Source organism: Amblyomma mixtum, chromosome 4 (assembly GCF_055824585.1).
Source record: "Amblyomma mixtum isolate Tamu chromosome 4, ASM5582458v1, whole genome shotgun sequence".
Classification (NCBI taxonomy): Eukaryota; Metazoa; Arthropoda; class Arachnida; order Ixodida; family Ixodidae; genus Amblyomma; species Amblyomma mixtum.
Window position 1 is genome coordinate 77109984 of NC_143015.1, and position 16835 is coordinate 77126818.

Here is a 16835-nt window from a genome sequence, read left to right on the forward strand (position 1 = left end):
ACGGCATTCATATACTGCATCCCATGTTTGTTTTTCAACATCCTGGCGGAATGATTCAAGACGCGAAGATGTAATAACTTGACGGTATGTGGGCTTTGGTTCGTTCCACTTGATGGGAAATTGCTTGTCTACGAATAAAAAGGTTCCCAGATGGTCACTTATACCTGTACAAAGAGTGCCAGCAAATGTAGTGTCTGTGTTAACGTTGGTAATAAATACGTCTAATAATGTAGAACTTTGCTCTGTGATACGCGTTGGGTTGGTGATTACATTAGATAGGCCATATGTAGAAAGGGTAAGGCTCAAGTCTTTCTGGTAAGGAGTAGGTACAATCATGTTCACATTCATGTCTCCACCTAAGAAGATCTGTGCTTTTTGCTCCGTCACATATTCTAAAAGTTCTTCAAGGAAGGCCAAAAAACGGCTAAAGGTACCAGATGGCGGTCTGTAGACCACGCAAAACATATTGTCAAGGTGTCGTAAGGTAAGCACTTCAAAATCAGGAGTGACAGCACATAATTTCTCTTCGGTATCACACAGCAGGTTATCTTTTATCAGCATAGAAACACCACCGCCTCTTTTGTCGTGACGATTTCGATAGAAGCATTGATAACCAGATGGGCAGAATATAGCCGTTTCGCGTTCATACCATGTTTCAGTAAGCATGAGCACAGTGAAAGACATTTCAAGTACTTCTAGCAAAGCATGCATTTCATTTTCTTTGTTTCTTAGAGATCGGACGTTCTGATGAAAAAAAGATAGGGCAGGTTTTTTCTTTTTGACCAATTCATGAATTTGCTGTGGTAGAAAATCCATGTTTACAGCATACAAGCTGTACAGATAAGCTGGAACATTTTAAGCAATCCTAGACAGCTGATCCTTGCTAGTGATAGGAATAACTGTCGATGTTTCAGTTTGGCGAACGTAGATTTTTCCATTCTTGACCCAGGCGTATTCCCATCCTCGTTCCTTTTTCGCGGCATTTACAGCACCGAAGAGGCGTTTCATTGCCGGACACAGGTGCTCATTGACAAAAATTTTGTCATCTTGTTCTATCGCGAGGTCACGAGCCGTTAGCCTGTGCTTTCTTGCTTTTTCTAAGAAAGAGTTGCGCGGAGCTCTGTGAGTAAACTGCACAATTATGTTAGGGGAGGTAGAATTTCCGGCGGTCTGGACCCGATGGCAGACTTCAATGTCAGTGTCCTTCAGAGGCATCCCGATTACTTCACCCAACTGTTTTGTTAGCTCGTGCAGGTTTTCACCGTCTACCTGTGGCACGCCTTTAATTTCGACATTCAGGCACCGCGAGTGTTGCTCGTTTTGCATAAGTCGGGATTCCTGCTCTTTTACTTGCGTATAGAGAGCTTCGCGTTCTTCCTTCAACGTGCTTATACTTTCTTTCAGAGCCTCGTTCTCTGCTTCACCGATATACACTCCACAGCATTTGAACAATACATTGATTACCCTGCTCACCCTTACAGTGTGTGTGTGGGGGGGGTTGTACATACCCGTAGTTTTTTTCTGAAGGCACCCATTTAGTTCTTAATTACTCGTTCATTTACACACGACGGCGTATTTTTGTCATCTTTCTCATGAATGTTGGAGCCGTAAACGTTACTAGCCCCACGCGACACATCAACGAGAGAAATAAAAAAATGATTGCCGCTTTTCCTCTACTGCGCCCCCCCCCCCCCCCCTTTGTCTCTACTTTTCCTCTACTACCACACTTCAGTGCGTGAATAACTGCAATACAGGAATTGTTACATGCTGGATACATTACATCTTTAAGCATTCATCAGAGGTTTGGCCATAGGTGTGCTGCCTAAAATCAGAACATTCCTTAACCTTTTCGTTCCAGCTGGATGCCTTGTACTCACCTGAAGTGCTTGCCGAAAAGGCCTGAAGCGCATCCACAGGTTAAGGAACACGGGGCTAGTGAGATGCATATTTTTTCGGGCTCTCAGGACTCCGCCTAAAGGAAGGCCAGAAATATAGAGACGGAAAAAAATTGAAGGAGGCACCTAAGCTCCACATTCAGGGTATGACGCGACAGCGTAATGGGTTAATCCTCATATATGGAGAAGATCATTCTCTAGGTTCATAAATCCCTGGGAGTCCTCATGCCCCTCCTGGCGCAAGCACAAACCGAAGAAGAGCGAGAGGCTCGTCGGAAAAAGCAGGGGGCAGCAGCGGCGGGAACGACGACAGAGGATGCTGGTAGCGGACGCCGCCATTGCCTACGCTTCGAGCTTCTGCTCTGTAAACTAGATTAAGCCAGGTTCAACCGCAGGGAATTTTGTCTATGCCGTAATCTGCTAACGCTGTGCGTACTACATACGCGTTCGACAACGAGCTTTCTGTTGCGATAAACACCCATAGTTGTGCAACTCGTAACAACGGTGCCGTTATTTCACACTCGCCAGCTTCAGTCTCCATGGCTGTTTCGTTATTGTGCGCCATGAATGAAAAACAAGTCGCGCATACTCGCCTGTGACCAAACTGAGGGCCGTTCCCAGGGAAACTGTGAGAACGATTCCGAAGAAGGCGACCCAGAAGAAGGACAGCCGGTACAGTGGGAACACGTACGGGCTGCGTAAGAAATAAAGGGACAGAATATTAATGGCAGTTCATGAATGACAGTTTGCTAAAATTCCTCAAGAGAAAAGTCTACAACAGCTGTATCTTACCGGTACTCACTTATGGGGCAGAAACGTGGAGGCTAACAAAGAGGGTTCAGCTTAAGTTAAGGACAACGCAGCGAGCTATGGAAAGAAAAGTGATAGCTGTAACGTTGAGAAATCCGAAGCGGGCGGAGTGGGTGAGGAAACAAATGCGGGTTAATAACATCCTAGTCGAAATCAAGAGGAAGAAATGGGCTGCGGCAGGGCATGTAATGCGAAGGCAAGATAACCGCTGGTCCTTAAGGGTAACGGAGTGGACTCCAAGAGAAGGCAAACGTACAGGGGGCGACAGAAAGTTAGGTCGGCGGATGAGACTAAAAGTTTGCGGGGATAGGGTGGCCGCAACTGGCAAATGACAGGGTTAATTGGAGAGACATGGGAGAGGCCTTTTTTGCACTGCAGTGGGAGTATACCCATGCTGCTGATGATGATGGCGTGTGAGCTATGCATTGACGTGTACTTAGCAGGAAGTAAAACTTCTGCCCGCAAAATAACACACCGATGTTATCCTAGAACAGTCTATGGCTTTACTGACATGTCTCTTCCGCAGGTGCCGTCCAGGTCAACTTAGGTGTCAAGCTGTCAGATGGGGATACCAGTGCCGGTTGTGCTTTCAATACCGCTTTACCAGAGCCATGCAAGGGCTCTGGCTTTACCAGAGCCATGCATAACATACGATTAGCTGCGCTCTGTTATCCAGCCTGTCAGGACTGCCGACGAGAGTAATAAATGTCGCAGCTATTCGTGGGATATTTCTGCGAGGTTTCCTGCCCCGCTTTCAACAGACAGTGACGCAACTGGAAAATTGCAGGCTACGCTGTTAACTGGTGAGAGGTTAACCAAGGTCGACCAAGGTCACGTGGACAGCGGGAGCACGCCGAGACGGTCACGACGTGGGCGTGGACTGGACATCCTGAAAAACGTTTTCTGCACGGCCGTCTAGACCCCGGGGGTGTGCGAGGGGCGCTGATTCCGGTGAAATGCGGTGTAACTACCATCACGCCCCCACACCACACGCACTCTGTTCGGCCACATTTTATGGAATAGGAAAGACCGACCACTGAAGCTCCACATCTATCTATCGCCAACCCCCTACTCCCTAACTCTTCCTTTTGCAACAATAAATGTTTTTAATACTACTACTACCACCACGCCTCCTAGGTCCTGGAGAAAAGGTGCGGGTCTGAGAAATATCTTTTACTCCGAATTTTGGTTAACATGGACGTCTAAATCAGTCTGGCGCTAAACAAATGGGGCCTAACTTTCCTGGCTTCTATAATTTTGCGATTTGAATACCATAGCATTAGAAGGCTCATTTAAGAAAAAAATCCCCAGTTGTGGTCTGTCAATAAATTCGGTGCTCGGTCGTGGCAGTTACGACATGATGAGGTCACGTGACTTGCCGTGTGCGACACCTGCTACCTCTCTTCCTCCTCTCCATCTGCACTGCCTCAAACAGAAGCCTTACCACAGAAAAAATCCGGCGTCGTGGTGTGTCATAAAGTACGCTGATTTAATGCTATCACATCAACACATAAAGTAATGGTATGTCCCCATAGTTTTTCTTTCACAGCGAAAGCTGTTAACTGCTTGTTTTCCGGCTTCGTAGAAGGAGTGCGGGGAGGAGGAGGGACAGGAAAAGGAGGTGCCGGTTAGAGAGGAAGTAATCATCGACGTCATCAGTCTTAACTACATCCACTGCAGGACAATGGTCTCTCCAATCAATGAATAATTAATCTAATCCTGTCCTGCGACAGCTGCTGCATATTTTCTCCGTTGCTTTCACAAGCTGGCGACTGTAAGCGACAGCTTTGACCGTTATTTGTCTGGAGTGAGAAAATAAAAAGCTAGAAATTTGTTCTTTTAGGAAACGCAGAGCAAATATCAACGAACATGAAGCTCGTGACGTCACACACGGGGTTGCCCGTAGAAATAAGAGAAATATAGGTTAAGAAGAGAGAAAGTATAGTATTAATTTCCAAGGCAACAAACTGCTGTCCGCCAGCGAAACCTGGCACAAAAGATAAGATGACTGCGCTATACGTAAGCCTGAGTAAAATCCGGACTGTTAGGAAACACACCTGAGCGTCCTTTGAAAGAGACCGACCACTGACGAAAACGTATCGTGAGATTATGGCGGAGACGAAAAGAACGGGCCTCATATTGTAAGAATTGAGCACCGAAATATCGAAGAAACTAGGATTTTGTACTTTCAATTTGGCATTAAAAATCGCATAAAACGAACTGAAGAGCGATCTTGTGGTCAAACCCTTCCGTTATTAGCGTATCCCATTACGCGACCCTACCTCGCAAAATATCGCTGATTTGTTTTAAGTGCTCTTTGTTTTTTTTTTCTTTCAGAAGAGTTTCATGTTTTACTCTAATTCTCACAGAAGACTCTCACAACTTCTGTATGCGCCAGCGAATCACTCCGGAACTATGCAGTTCCGCGCATCGATCCTTCTTAGACTACTAGTTCGCTGCGCCGCCGCGGCGTGGCGTCGATTCTGTGAAAATCGCCGGTAGCTTCGAAGGAAGACGAAACCTCTGGTAGTATTTTATGCAGGTCTACAAATTGCCGATGGTTCAATTTTGTACTATATACAGGGTTCTTCGTTGTCGGGATTTATTTTTCTCACATTTAGGGGGATAAAAATCGAACGGTGTTTTTTCAGTGGATGCTCCGGTAGATATCGGCTGATAAAAAAAATCAGGTCCGTAACTTGCATCTTCACAGGTATTTTTTTATTGGAGTGAAAATAATGCGCTGCTTGCACTTTATTTCTCTTCGGACTTAATTAAGATGCCCCAGCTGTTGGCCATTATTTTTAAAAACATTCGGGAACGGGAAGTTTTCGCTGAAAGGCGGTCAACAAAATGAATGATTTCTTTTCGTTCACTTACTCTTTTGTGTACACTGCCGTCGCCATATAAAGCCCTTTCGCACATGTCTTAGACCTCCCAGTCTTTGTTTCTATGTTGTGAAATATTTTTATCAACATCACATTGGCCATATTAACCATACAATAGTTTTGACCAGGACGCTGTTGGTGTGAGGGTCTGCGCTGCATAAAATACTGCAATTAAGACGTCTGGTCTTCCTGTGTTCTGGCATCGCTTCCGAACGCATGTTTCCAGCTTACTTTAAATAAGCAGCACTATAGACAGCAAGCGGTAAAATTGAATTAAAGTAATCAGCTATTAGGCGAAAACAACGTTCCAGAGCAAGTTAAGATATCAGCTAGTTGCTGTGTTTGCCTTGAGGTTAATCCACTGATGAACAAAATTTTCTTGAATGCGCATAGGACAGAAGTCACGTTTAACCTGATTTTTAATCAGTCTACTTGGGGTGAAATAATTAGCAAAAACTGGGCTTTACCCGAAGACGCAGGACCCGAAAGATATCTCAGCGCTAGCGGCTACTAGCAGGGAGAGCACAGTGCCATCCCTGCGCGGTGCCTACTGCTGGCTCAACTTTTAAGTTAGATCGTGCCGACTAGAGCACAGATTACGCTATAGCAACAAATGACAAACACTGTCAAGTGGCAGTCACCTAAAAACACTAGAACGGTGGTGGCGTTACTTTTAGTATCCGAATTCTAGGCTTAATGAAGCATTCTTCCAAGTTTCAGTGACGCGTGGAAGAAGCTCACAGGTTAGGCGTCGTCCTGGTCCACTCCTTTACATTTTAACCTCATTGTCTGCCGTGCCACACTGCAAATATACTGCAATAGCCAACGTTTACAGCGAAAGCTCTACTCCTCCAGGCAAACTCCCAAGGTGAAATGTGGCGCAGGTTTGACCTTCAGCTGGCGGAGCGGAGGTGTGTTCTGTGACGTCACGCCACTTGACCCAAGGCGGAGAGGCGTCGCAGCTGCGGTACCACGTCACTAGCGGGGCTCCTTCACGTGCGCTGGTCGCTCAGTCTCGCCATGGATGAAACACGCGCCGGTCTGAGCGCGTCAACTCTTCGCCGCAGGCGCCAGGCTACCCATGCTTAATAGATATTTCGCCCTTATAACTAGATTGAAGCCGTGCTTAAACCAGCCTCAATTTTAAGGCGGAAGCCTTTAATGCCTCATCGTTGTAAGCAGGAGCTGTCGACAGAGAATGTCACGCTTTTCAGTTGGTCGAAACGGTCGTCACGTCACAGTGCGCGAATTTCAATCGGGGCCAATTGTACTTTGGCTACTAACCATGCAACCAATTAAAGGGCTCGTATAGTGATGCTCCAAGTAAGTTTGAGTTTAGTTAATTGCTTACTTAACTAATTAGTCTAATTAACCTTTCTAGTCCGACCAGATAAATAAATAAAACCAAGTAAGAAATTTGCCGAGCTTGGGAATCGAACCCCGGTCTCCGGAGTGCGAGTCGAGCACGCTTCCACTCCGCCATGCCAGCACGATGGTTTGGAATGAACAAAGGTGCGTCTAGTGAATACGGTGTCTTCGTTCACTCCCATCTTCCTCCCTTCCCGTTACGGTGAGGTTTAGGTGTCCACTGAGATATGAGGGACAGATACATTTCCTTTCCTCAGAAACCAATTTACCGACGAGCAAGGCGTAATTGTCCGCGTTTCAGATTGGTCCAAATTGTCGTGACATCACCGCGCGCGCATTTTGACGGGTGTCCACCGAATTATGTGACACAGTTACTGCGCAACTTCCTTTCCTCAAATACAATTTTCGACTAGTGTCTACTCAGATATGTGAGACAGTTAATGCGTAATTTCCTTTCCTCAAATACAATTTTCATTTTCTTCATTACGGCCCCTCTTTCTTCTTTCACTCACACTTCCTCCCTTCCTGTACGGTGCGGCTCAGGTGTCCACCGAGATGACAGAGAATTACAGCCCCATTTCCTTTCCTCAAAAAGCTTTGCGTTCAAAGGGCAACGCATCGCGCCGAACGGGTGGTGGCGTTCCTTGGACTCCGTGGCAGCGCTACAACACGCTGTCGCGTTCCACTTCTAAAGGCGAAGCTTAAGCGTCATTAATTGGCAGTTAATTAATGCACCAACAAACTGTGCAGTGAACAATCACGTAGCAGAATGCAGCACTCAGGCTTTCGCCTTTCAGCACTTTAGCCGCTAAAGTTTCTCGTAATTTTTTCCCCTTAGGGCAGAACATTACACTTTTGGGCTCCGGGTCATGGCGATGGCCGCTGCATGTGAAGAAAGTACTATGAAAGCTTATCCAGTGGTCTGAGTACGGGCTGGTTCATACTTCACAAACGTGTCCTTGCAAAATGGCACCAGCAGTCGTCTCGACGATTTCATAAATGGCCGTTGACTGTTACCGCCGTTACGAATCTGTCGTCCCTCTCGCAAAAGTTCCCCTCACGGCACATCCATGACTCGCATTTTCTCAAAGTAATGAAATGCCACAATTCACTCATCCGAAACTAGCAGTAAGTGGGTGGAAGTTCCGGCAAATGCGTACAGTAGCTACATCAGCAACGAATGGAACGTGAACACGAAAACAGAGGTGCCAACACAAAAACACCAATATATTAGCTCTTGGAGAGCAAATAGGAACGAGGCTGATTAACACTTCTGTGGAGTCCCCGCGCTTTCAAAGTGAAATTGCCCTCTTCTAGTATTAAGGTTTCCCTGGCTAAGAGCTTCTTATTTTGCTATTTGTAGCTTAGTTGTCCGCGTTTCATTTCTTCCTGATAGTACATCTCTCAGGGCTTGGTCCCAACGGAGTTACGTAAACTGATTGGAAAATACGGCACTAGCTTTTGATACTGCCCCAACAATTGACGTCAGTATCCGTTTTCACCAATGTGACCATGCCAGTAAGTGGACGCTCGTCATTGCGCTTGCTTGCTGGAAGTACGTTAGACGTTTGAAGAGAAGTGCTACTTGCCTGGGCTGCGATAACGGGTTCATTGGAGATGCTGTAGCGCCGGCTGATGTGACAGTGTTGTTGGTCTGCGGTGGACATCGCTCCAGTGTTCCGGTAACCACGGGCGGTGGCGGCACTGCCGACAGCCCCCTGCCCACAGCGTGCCACAACTGCAGCGCGCACGCCAGTAGGCTGGCCCATGCAGCACCCTACACACCATACAAGCACTGATGCCATAAGCGTGCGGGCTCATTAGATATTTACTAAAGAATAATTAATCATTATGAAGATGATAATTTTTATGGCACAAGGGCATCTGTGGCCAAAGAGCGACACGCCACAAGATGTTTTCGTGTACTCAAGGTGGGGTAAACGACACATTTCCAAGCATTTCACCCCAGATAAGCCGAACACCATGCCAGAAGAAAGCTAGTACCGAGTGTAACGCCGGTGGGTACTCGGCGGACTGGGGATCGAACCCCGCGCCTCGCGCATGCGAAGCGGTAGCTCAAACCGCGAATCCACCGCTGCAGAGATAAGTGCTCATTAGGGCTCATAAGCGCAGCCATAAGGGCATTACAAATCTACTCCACCATGGAGGATTCCCTAAACGTTTGTATAACTCTACAGATATATACGGATTTGGTTTGGTTTATGGGGTTTAACGTCCCAAAGCGACTGAGGCTATGAGAGACGCCGTAGTGGAGGGCTCCGGAAATTTCGACCACCTGGGGTTCTTTAACGTGCACTGACATCGCACAGTACACGGGCCTCTAGAATTTCTCCTCCAAAGAAATTCCAGCCGCCGCGGCCGGGATCGAACCCGCGTCTTTTGGGTCAGCAGCCGAGCACCATAGCCACTGAGCCACCGCGGCGGCACAGATATATAAAATGTTCATTTAAATGCTTACCGTACCATGTGAGTTATGTTCGCTCAGCAACTGCATCACCGAGAAACCTTCTTCACGTCACTCTAAGCTAGAAACCGTATTCTCTATTAGTCTGGTTGGGGCAATAATAAATGCGTTTGAAGTTTCGTGGTGTGAGGGGCCACATTTGGGATGAAAGTACAAGACGCTTCCCACTCGAAATAGACCGTGCAGCTGTCATGAGCCCATTGGCCTCGTCAGTTTAACCTGGTCCCCTCCCTCCTTGCTCAGGTGTGATCCGCAGCTCGCTGTACGCCTTCCTAGAGAAGCTGCCATACTGGACGCTCTTAGTAGAGGAAAGAGTTGAGGATTAAGCTCCCTCACGCTTACCCCACAGTCCCGCCCCCCCAAAAAAACGTGCTGCTCCAAATGTCACGAAAAGGTCTCATTGGTCAGTGCTTATAAGGATGCCGTGATACAGACCTTTGCATTGACCCACGGCGACGAGACAGCTAGGAGGATGAGACCAACGAACGGGCCCGAAGCTGATGAGTACAGTGACACGAACAGCTGTGGGAGGAAACAAATCTGTATAAGGAACCGAATCTCTGTCCGCTTGCGGCAGCTCGTTAAATGAGTTTTGCGGACGGCGTGAGAGACCACGCAGAATCTAGGTGAGCACTTTTCTTGGCAACTCGCTCCACTTATGCCGTGCCTTGCATATCAGCACTGGTTTCGGCTGTTTGTTACGCGGCGGAAACTATAGAGTAGCGACAGCATCTGGCGGGAAGCGCTGCTATGCTCCACAAGACGGCACGGCATTGGCTGTCAATACACTCTCGTTTGTTAGGATCTGTACGTCGTGTTCCCTTACCGGCGACTTTTGTCAATTCTGTAACCGCAGCGACTCTCCCGGGTTTCCCCTATACTTGATCTGCTGACAGATTCAACTCAAGCTTCTTACTGGACCGTTCGAAAACCCCTCATGAAAGCAATGCTTAGAGACCCAGTAGGGTAAATGGCCGAATGTTCCAAGCTTCCCCATTATCCCGTGACATGTGCCAGCAAATGGAAATGAGTAGAAGTGCTAACAAAATGCCAGTACGCCACCCACTGTTAACCGCACAGACCCTGTCTTAAATAGCTCGGATGCCAACACCATGTTTGGTCCTGGACGTGCGATGCACGCGTTCGTGTAAATGAGGTATTTGAAGCAAGAGGTTCAGTGCACTGTGGTGCAAGGTTGCCGCAACTGTCGCGCTACGTACCTGTTCGTGAAAAGATTTATGAAAATGAGTCGTGAGAAGATTTATGAACTCCCTCCCTCAAGGCAAAACGCAAGAATCAACCGAAAAAAGTTGTGCAAAGTTTTGTTTCCTTTACATCGTTTGAACGAAGGAGCGCAACGAGCTTATTATACTACTGGAATTATGGTTTGGTGCAGACTCTGAGACTCTGCCTGTGCTAGCGACAAAAGTTGAAAATTATGGCTTAAAGCTGTACACAGCTCAAGCATCTGTTTCGGGGTGAATATTAGAGACGGACTTAAGAATGACTCCGCCAGACACTGGCCACAATATTAAGTAGTAGTAAGGGCTCCATCTAACGTGTAAAAAAAATGAAATATATTAACTGTTTGTGAACAAGCGTCTGTATATGTAATCTGCGAGCACAGCAAGGTAAAACGGCTAAGTGTGAATCCATGACAGCTCGATAAAGGGTGTAAGGCAGCAGATTATAGCGAATAATGACACCCCTTTCGGAAAATTTGCTCAGCTCAAGGTAAATAGAGACCAAACACAAATAAACTAAAAGGCTTAATATGCCCTTATTTACACATGGAGGTTGCGATTTCCTGTTCGAGAGATGTAAAGTAGACCTGGGTTGAACCAGAAATAAGACCGCAGCTGGAACTCAGAAAGGTTTTTATCACTACTATGGGAGACATTAACTTGAAGCATGGGATGAGATTTTCGTTTACAACTAATTTACCGGTGCAGCTGAATGACAAGTGCACATGAAATTGCAAAGTTTTTATTGAGCTATATCTGAACCCGTTTTACTTCACTTTTCTTCAGCACCCGGATATTCTTCGATGTTGAGTAAGCTCATTGAGTGGTCGATTGGAGAATCAGTACGTACCCTAGTAGCCGTGCCCATAAGTGGTACCGCCACGGCATAGAGCGTCATCATGACGCCGCTTGCTAAAGCTGGAAATAATTTTCGTATGTTAGTACACTTTGCCGCAAAATATTAGCTCCATTAGAAAAATTCCTTTCGACAGTATATTGACCGTCCATAGACTTTTGTCTATTAAGCACATTAACTTTCTCTAGACAAATCCTATAGACTAGTCTATAAGCAATACAAGCTCTATAGACAGCCGATAGAGAATCCATTATGGCCACAAACTTTTAGTAGACTTTTGTCTATACACTATGAAGAGACAAAAGGCAATAGTGTCTACAAGCTGTCTATACACAGTCTACAGATAATTTTTGTAAAGGCTGTTCGCTTAATAGTTCAATTTCATTGCATTTTATGGCAAAATTATTGTTCAGTAAGCATTGCACTCGACCGTAATGAATTTTTCGGACGTGCTAAGAGGCTCTCAACGTTGTGAAACCCAACCTCTAAAAACGACCTGATCGACACAATATCAGCCTCCGCTTAAAAGCCACCGACAGTAACAGAAAAAAGTTTAATGCGTTGAAATTCATGTACAGTTTCTATTAACTAGTTGCCACATCTGACCCATCGAATTTAAGGACACCGGTGCGCGCTGTCATTATCCAATCACGTTCGTTGTATGTCGACAAGGTAACGTAATTTACGGTCTCCGACAAAACGCAGTAAGGACAATTCTCGCGCTGGCGTTTAAAACAGCAGCCAATTTCCGATCTGGAGCTGTGGTACGCTGACGACTTCGTGAAAAATTCCAGCCATCACTGAACAAAATACGTAACTGAGCCCGAATGCAATGTTTGGTTGCATATCCTTGCCGTCGGTGTTGTCTTTATCGTGTGGCCCTTGCTTTCGAGGCGCAATATGTTTATTTGAGTCGACGTTGAGAAACACCTGCTCTGCTAACTCTCTTCGGCTCCCCACACCTCAGCTGATGCTTCTGTCGAAGGCGACAAGGTCGTTATTTTCCCGCGAGTCGAAAATACACGTAGTAAGTTTTCTTGTTGCAGTCCGCAGAGTAGAACAGAGAGGGCGCCACACACACAAATAAGCTAGAGCTCTAAAACAAGCTAGTCACTGGATCAAGGGTACGAAAAACATGCTGGCTCATAACTACCGATGCGTCCCGGTTCGCTCCATGAAAGAAATGCCATTAGAAAGCATTCGTCGAGACCTTTCGTACGGTATACGCGAGTGTGCGAGTATTAAGGCGGAAGCCTTTAATGCCTCATCTTTGTCGACAGAAGGTTGTCAGCAGAGGTGTCACGCTTTCCAGTTCCTCGAAATGGTTATGACGTCAGAGTGCGCGGATTCGGAGTCATCCCCAGGATTCCGGCCCATGCGCCTCGGAAAACCGGTCGCGCCATCTCGCGACAGCCGGCGGCGCGGCGGCGCGTAACTGAATGGCGATGAAAAATAAAAAATCAATATCTCGTCACGCATAACAGTTACAAGCGAGCTCTGACCCTGAGGGGTTAAATACCTCATAAAGTTTCTTTTAATAAAGTTTCATCACTGTGGCTTAAATATTGCGTTTACCCTGCGCGATGAGATATGGTCGCATGATGCCTATGACGAGGTCGCGAAAAAAACCCCACTTGTCCTCACTTGATCACTCACCGCTGCCATGATTTACAATATATCGGACTGCTCTAGGAGCTTTAGGTAGCGAAATGTCCCATCTTTTAATAGATGTAAAGTATTTTACATTTGAAAGAGGCAGAATTTTTCCCTGGCTATTTTTCTATTCATCATGCATCCTCAGCATCGGCAAGAAACGTGTGGCGCCCTCTCTTGGTGCGTTTGGCTAGGCGCACGTCTACGCTTTCTTTGCTTGCTTTAAGGAGTTCAAGTCACGCCTTGTGAATGCGCGCTTTTATTAAAAGTGTCCCCATCGGATGTAGGCACACAAACATGGGCCGCTACAAGAAAGTGCTCGCCATGAATGGGTATTATAGAGGACTATAAGCAAACTCCAGAGCTTTACAGACACATTTACTATTGCAAACGCGTACAGTGGCTACTTGAGGATGAGTGATAGTGGAAATGCGTGCGCATTAACTATACAAAGCCACGAAACTTAGGTATCAGCGCATTAATCGCTACATCTTAAAGCTCAATTGCGTTCAGCTCTTCGAAAGTTTAGGCGATGCGGTCAAAATGCAGCAGGGATGCGTTGAAATCAGTGTACCTCTGTAGTCTCCTTATTGAATATAAACTATTTCTGTAAGGGTACAAGCCCAATCAAGCCGAATTCGTTTGGCTTCTTGCTGTACTCCTGTCATCTGTACATATATAGATGCCCATAAGCTTGTACGTTGCAAGTACTGCAGGATTCTATGCAAGAAACCTGGTGCTCCGTTTCGTGCCTGTTTCACTAACTGATTGTGCGCATTAGGCAATTTGTCCAGTGTAACAATTCGTAGTGTGGTAATTCACAGCATTTCTTCTAGGTTGTTAAAGTGCCTCCAGTTATTCGATCATTCGCCGTCGCTAAGGGCTTTGCCATTGCCGTAATCGCTGCTAATTTCCGCGTTCATGTCAAAAGTGTGTGCAAACTATGAAGCGATAACGAAGAGTTCATAGAACGGCATGTTGTGAGCTATTCTGACAAATCTGCCATTTGCTGTGCAGGAAGCTACGCCTTTTCCCAAAGCTGCAACCCAGAGGCAAATCCAATTAAAATTTTATGACTATAATTTGCATTTATTTGAGAAGTAAACGCCAGCCAAATAAGTTCTTGTAGGATAACACGACGTTTCAAAGCCGGCTCTGTTTCTGCTTTAAGGCGGCAGCTGGGCGCTCCATCCGGGCCACTTGCGCAATGCGCCGCTCGCGCTGTCCATTAGCGACAGGACGCTACGTGCACGCGGCCTAGAATATGCAGTTAATTTACGCGCGTTGTAAATGTGTACAACAAAGCTTAGGCACTAGCTTGCGAGCGGCGCGAACTTGGACAACTTGCAGAATAACGAGCGCCCTCTACAATTTTCCAACCAAGAACCCTCGTACGCAGACGGCAATCTCTCATTCTTCTTCGAAAAGAGAGAGGAGAGCCGTCCCTTTATCTGTATGGGAGGGAAATTGTTGAAAGGACACAATAGAGCCGAGACGCGAAGGACAGGTGCGGGTCGAGACAGGCAGTCGTCAAGGGAATGCATCATTGTAACCTTTGCAAAGCTTTCCTTTACACTCTACCTCGAAAGCTGGCAATGTCTGGCGGGGCTTCAGGTTCACGCAGATTTGTGGGGCGCCCCGCACACCTTTTCGAAGAAGGACACAGTGCAGGGCTGCTGACTCATCTCCCCTCGCGGTTAAACCCTTCATGCATCATTGCAGGAAGCGAAAACGTGTCTGTGAACGAGGGTTCTTGGTTGGAAAACATCTTCCTGTTAGTCAGCTTTCCCGCAGTTTTGCAAGTTGTCCAATGGACAACTTGCAAACAAAGCTTCCCCGTCTTTTCTGCCGGTCGCTTTCCTTCGTACTTTTCCCGCTATCCTCTCCCTGTGACTTCCGCCGGCTCTGAATTCCGTGAATTCCACCGGCTGCAGCTCTCGTGCTTCCTTTTTGTATTTTTTTGTCAGTAAACGATTACTACTACTTCTTGAAGGTGCGACTGCGGGCGCGTTGCGGAGCCTTTTTTAAGCCCACATAAGGTCGACCGCAGGGTCATGGAGCTTATACCGTGGATGTAGGAAAAGGGAGTTATTCCCAGAAAACATTCAACATTCTCCTCCGTCATGACTCAAGTAGAAGGCTTCTGCGCAGTTTGGTTCGGTTTCCACCACAATAGTGCCGTCAAAGTCACCCCTGTGGTGGCATGGCTGGGAAGTACGGCCACTGCGCTTCTGTTCATTTGCTTGACATAAGCTTTGTGCTGCTTCACTCTTTCCGTCATATTGTTGGTGTCCCCAGCCTAAGCCTCGTTTACATGAACCGGACTGCGGTAGATCGAATCGGGGGGTCAAGTTGTGTAAGGTCAGCCCGACTCGACGATTGCGTGTTTACATGAACTAGATTTTAGCGAGTCGAGACCGGTTCAACTGCAGCGACACCAAGCGTCGAGCAGCGCAGCGGGTGAGGGCAGTGGCAGCCTCCAAGATTGCGGCCCGGCACCGCTGTCTCGCAGGCGCGATGGCGCAAGCGTAAAAGCAGGATCGTAATTTATGCTCTCCACTCCCGCTAACCCGACTCTTCGTCTGTATCCGGTTTACGTGCTATCTTCCGTTGGAATTGAGCGAGTCAACCCCCCCCCCCCCCCCCCTGCAGCGGAGTTGACTGGACTCACTTCCTCGACTCCCGGAACCGACTGTGCGGTGTTTACATGAAACCAGTAACCGGTTTTCAACTGAATTCCTCAACTAAACCCCTTCAAGTAAACGCCGCTCTAGACACCATGCACTCGAGCAGGGTTTTTGCGTACCACGCCTTGCATCTTTTCTGTAGGACGATGGGTCTTCGGGACAGGGGAGGAGGCGCCTGATAATGATGTCCGGCTGGTACCCAGTTTCCACCGCTTCCTTTCCGCGAATGCTGGCCAATGTTTTGCTGACGCCTTTTACGTACAGATTGCATACGCGTTTTTGCTCCTGGCGTGTACTTACTTAGCCTACGCGTAGAATTGTTTTCGTTGCGTTTTTTCCCATAAGGATGTTTTCTTTTGTTGACAAGCGCCATGGAACAGTGTTTTCTTCTACATAAGGTTAGGTGAAAGACATTTTTCGAGTCAATTCACCTCAGAGAAACCACGAAAAAATTTGTATGCATTGGAAAGCGATAGGTACCCGGGGGGCACTGGGAATCGAACAACCGAACCGCCCGCGAACCGCATGCTAAAAGCACTGCTATCGCTGATTTTAAAATAAATAAGGAAGAATTGGGCATCGCTTTCAACCTAAACTTGCTTGAATTTCACGCTACCCTTCCGACACAACTCTTTGACAATATGTTCCTCTCAGAAAGGCTATGACAACGCGACACAAGATTCGCAGAATTAAATGGATGACGAACACAGGGAGAAATGGGCGTTATTTTCAAGAGGTACGTAGGTGACCGGTTGCGGGGGTAAGGGGGAGGAGAGAGCAAAGGGCAGTAGGGAGAGGGTGCTGTCTCCTGCTGTACCTTTGTGTGCGCCTTTATCTTTTTCCCCTTTTACTTCTCCTCGAGCCGTGGACCGCAGGCCGCGAATTCTTCTAAAATGCGCTGTTTTTTTTACTTCCGACGCTGAAGAACGACAAAGCTGGCGCGTCTGCC

General features: G+C 47.0%; 1 protein-coding gene across 1 annotated transcript in view; it reads right to left on the reverse strand.

Annotated features, from left to right (window-relative positions):
- Positions 1 to 424: 424 nt before the first annotated feature.
- LOC149347122 (sodium-coupled monocarboxylate transporter 2-like) overlaps positions 425 to 16835 on the reverse strand; it is a 68122-nt gene continuing 51711 nt past the window's right edge. Inside the window, exons 11-16 of the mRNA XM_089541494.1 lie at positions 11541 to 11608; positions 9882 to 9968; positions 8566 to 8738; positions 2489 to 2589; positions 1878 to 1972; positions 425 to 445 (exon numbers count right to left, since the gene is read on the reverse strand). Coding sequence (XP_089397620.1) covers positions 425 to 445; positions 1878 to 1972; positions 2489 to 2589; positions 8566 to 8738; positions 9882 to 9968; positions 11541 to 11608 — 545 coding nt within the window. The remainder of the gene's footprint in view (positions 446 to 1877; positions 1973 to 2488; positions 2590 to 8565; positions 8739 to 9881; positions 9969 to 11540; positions 11609 to 16835) is intronic.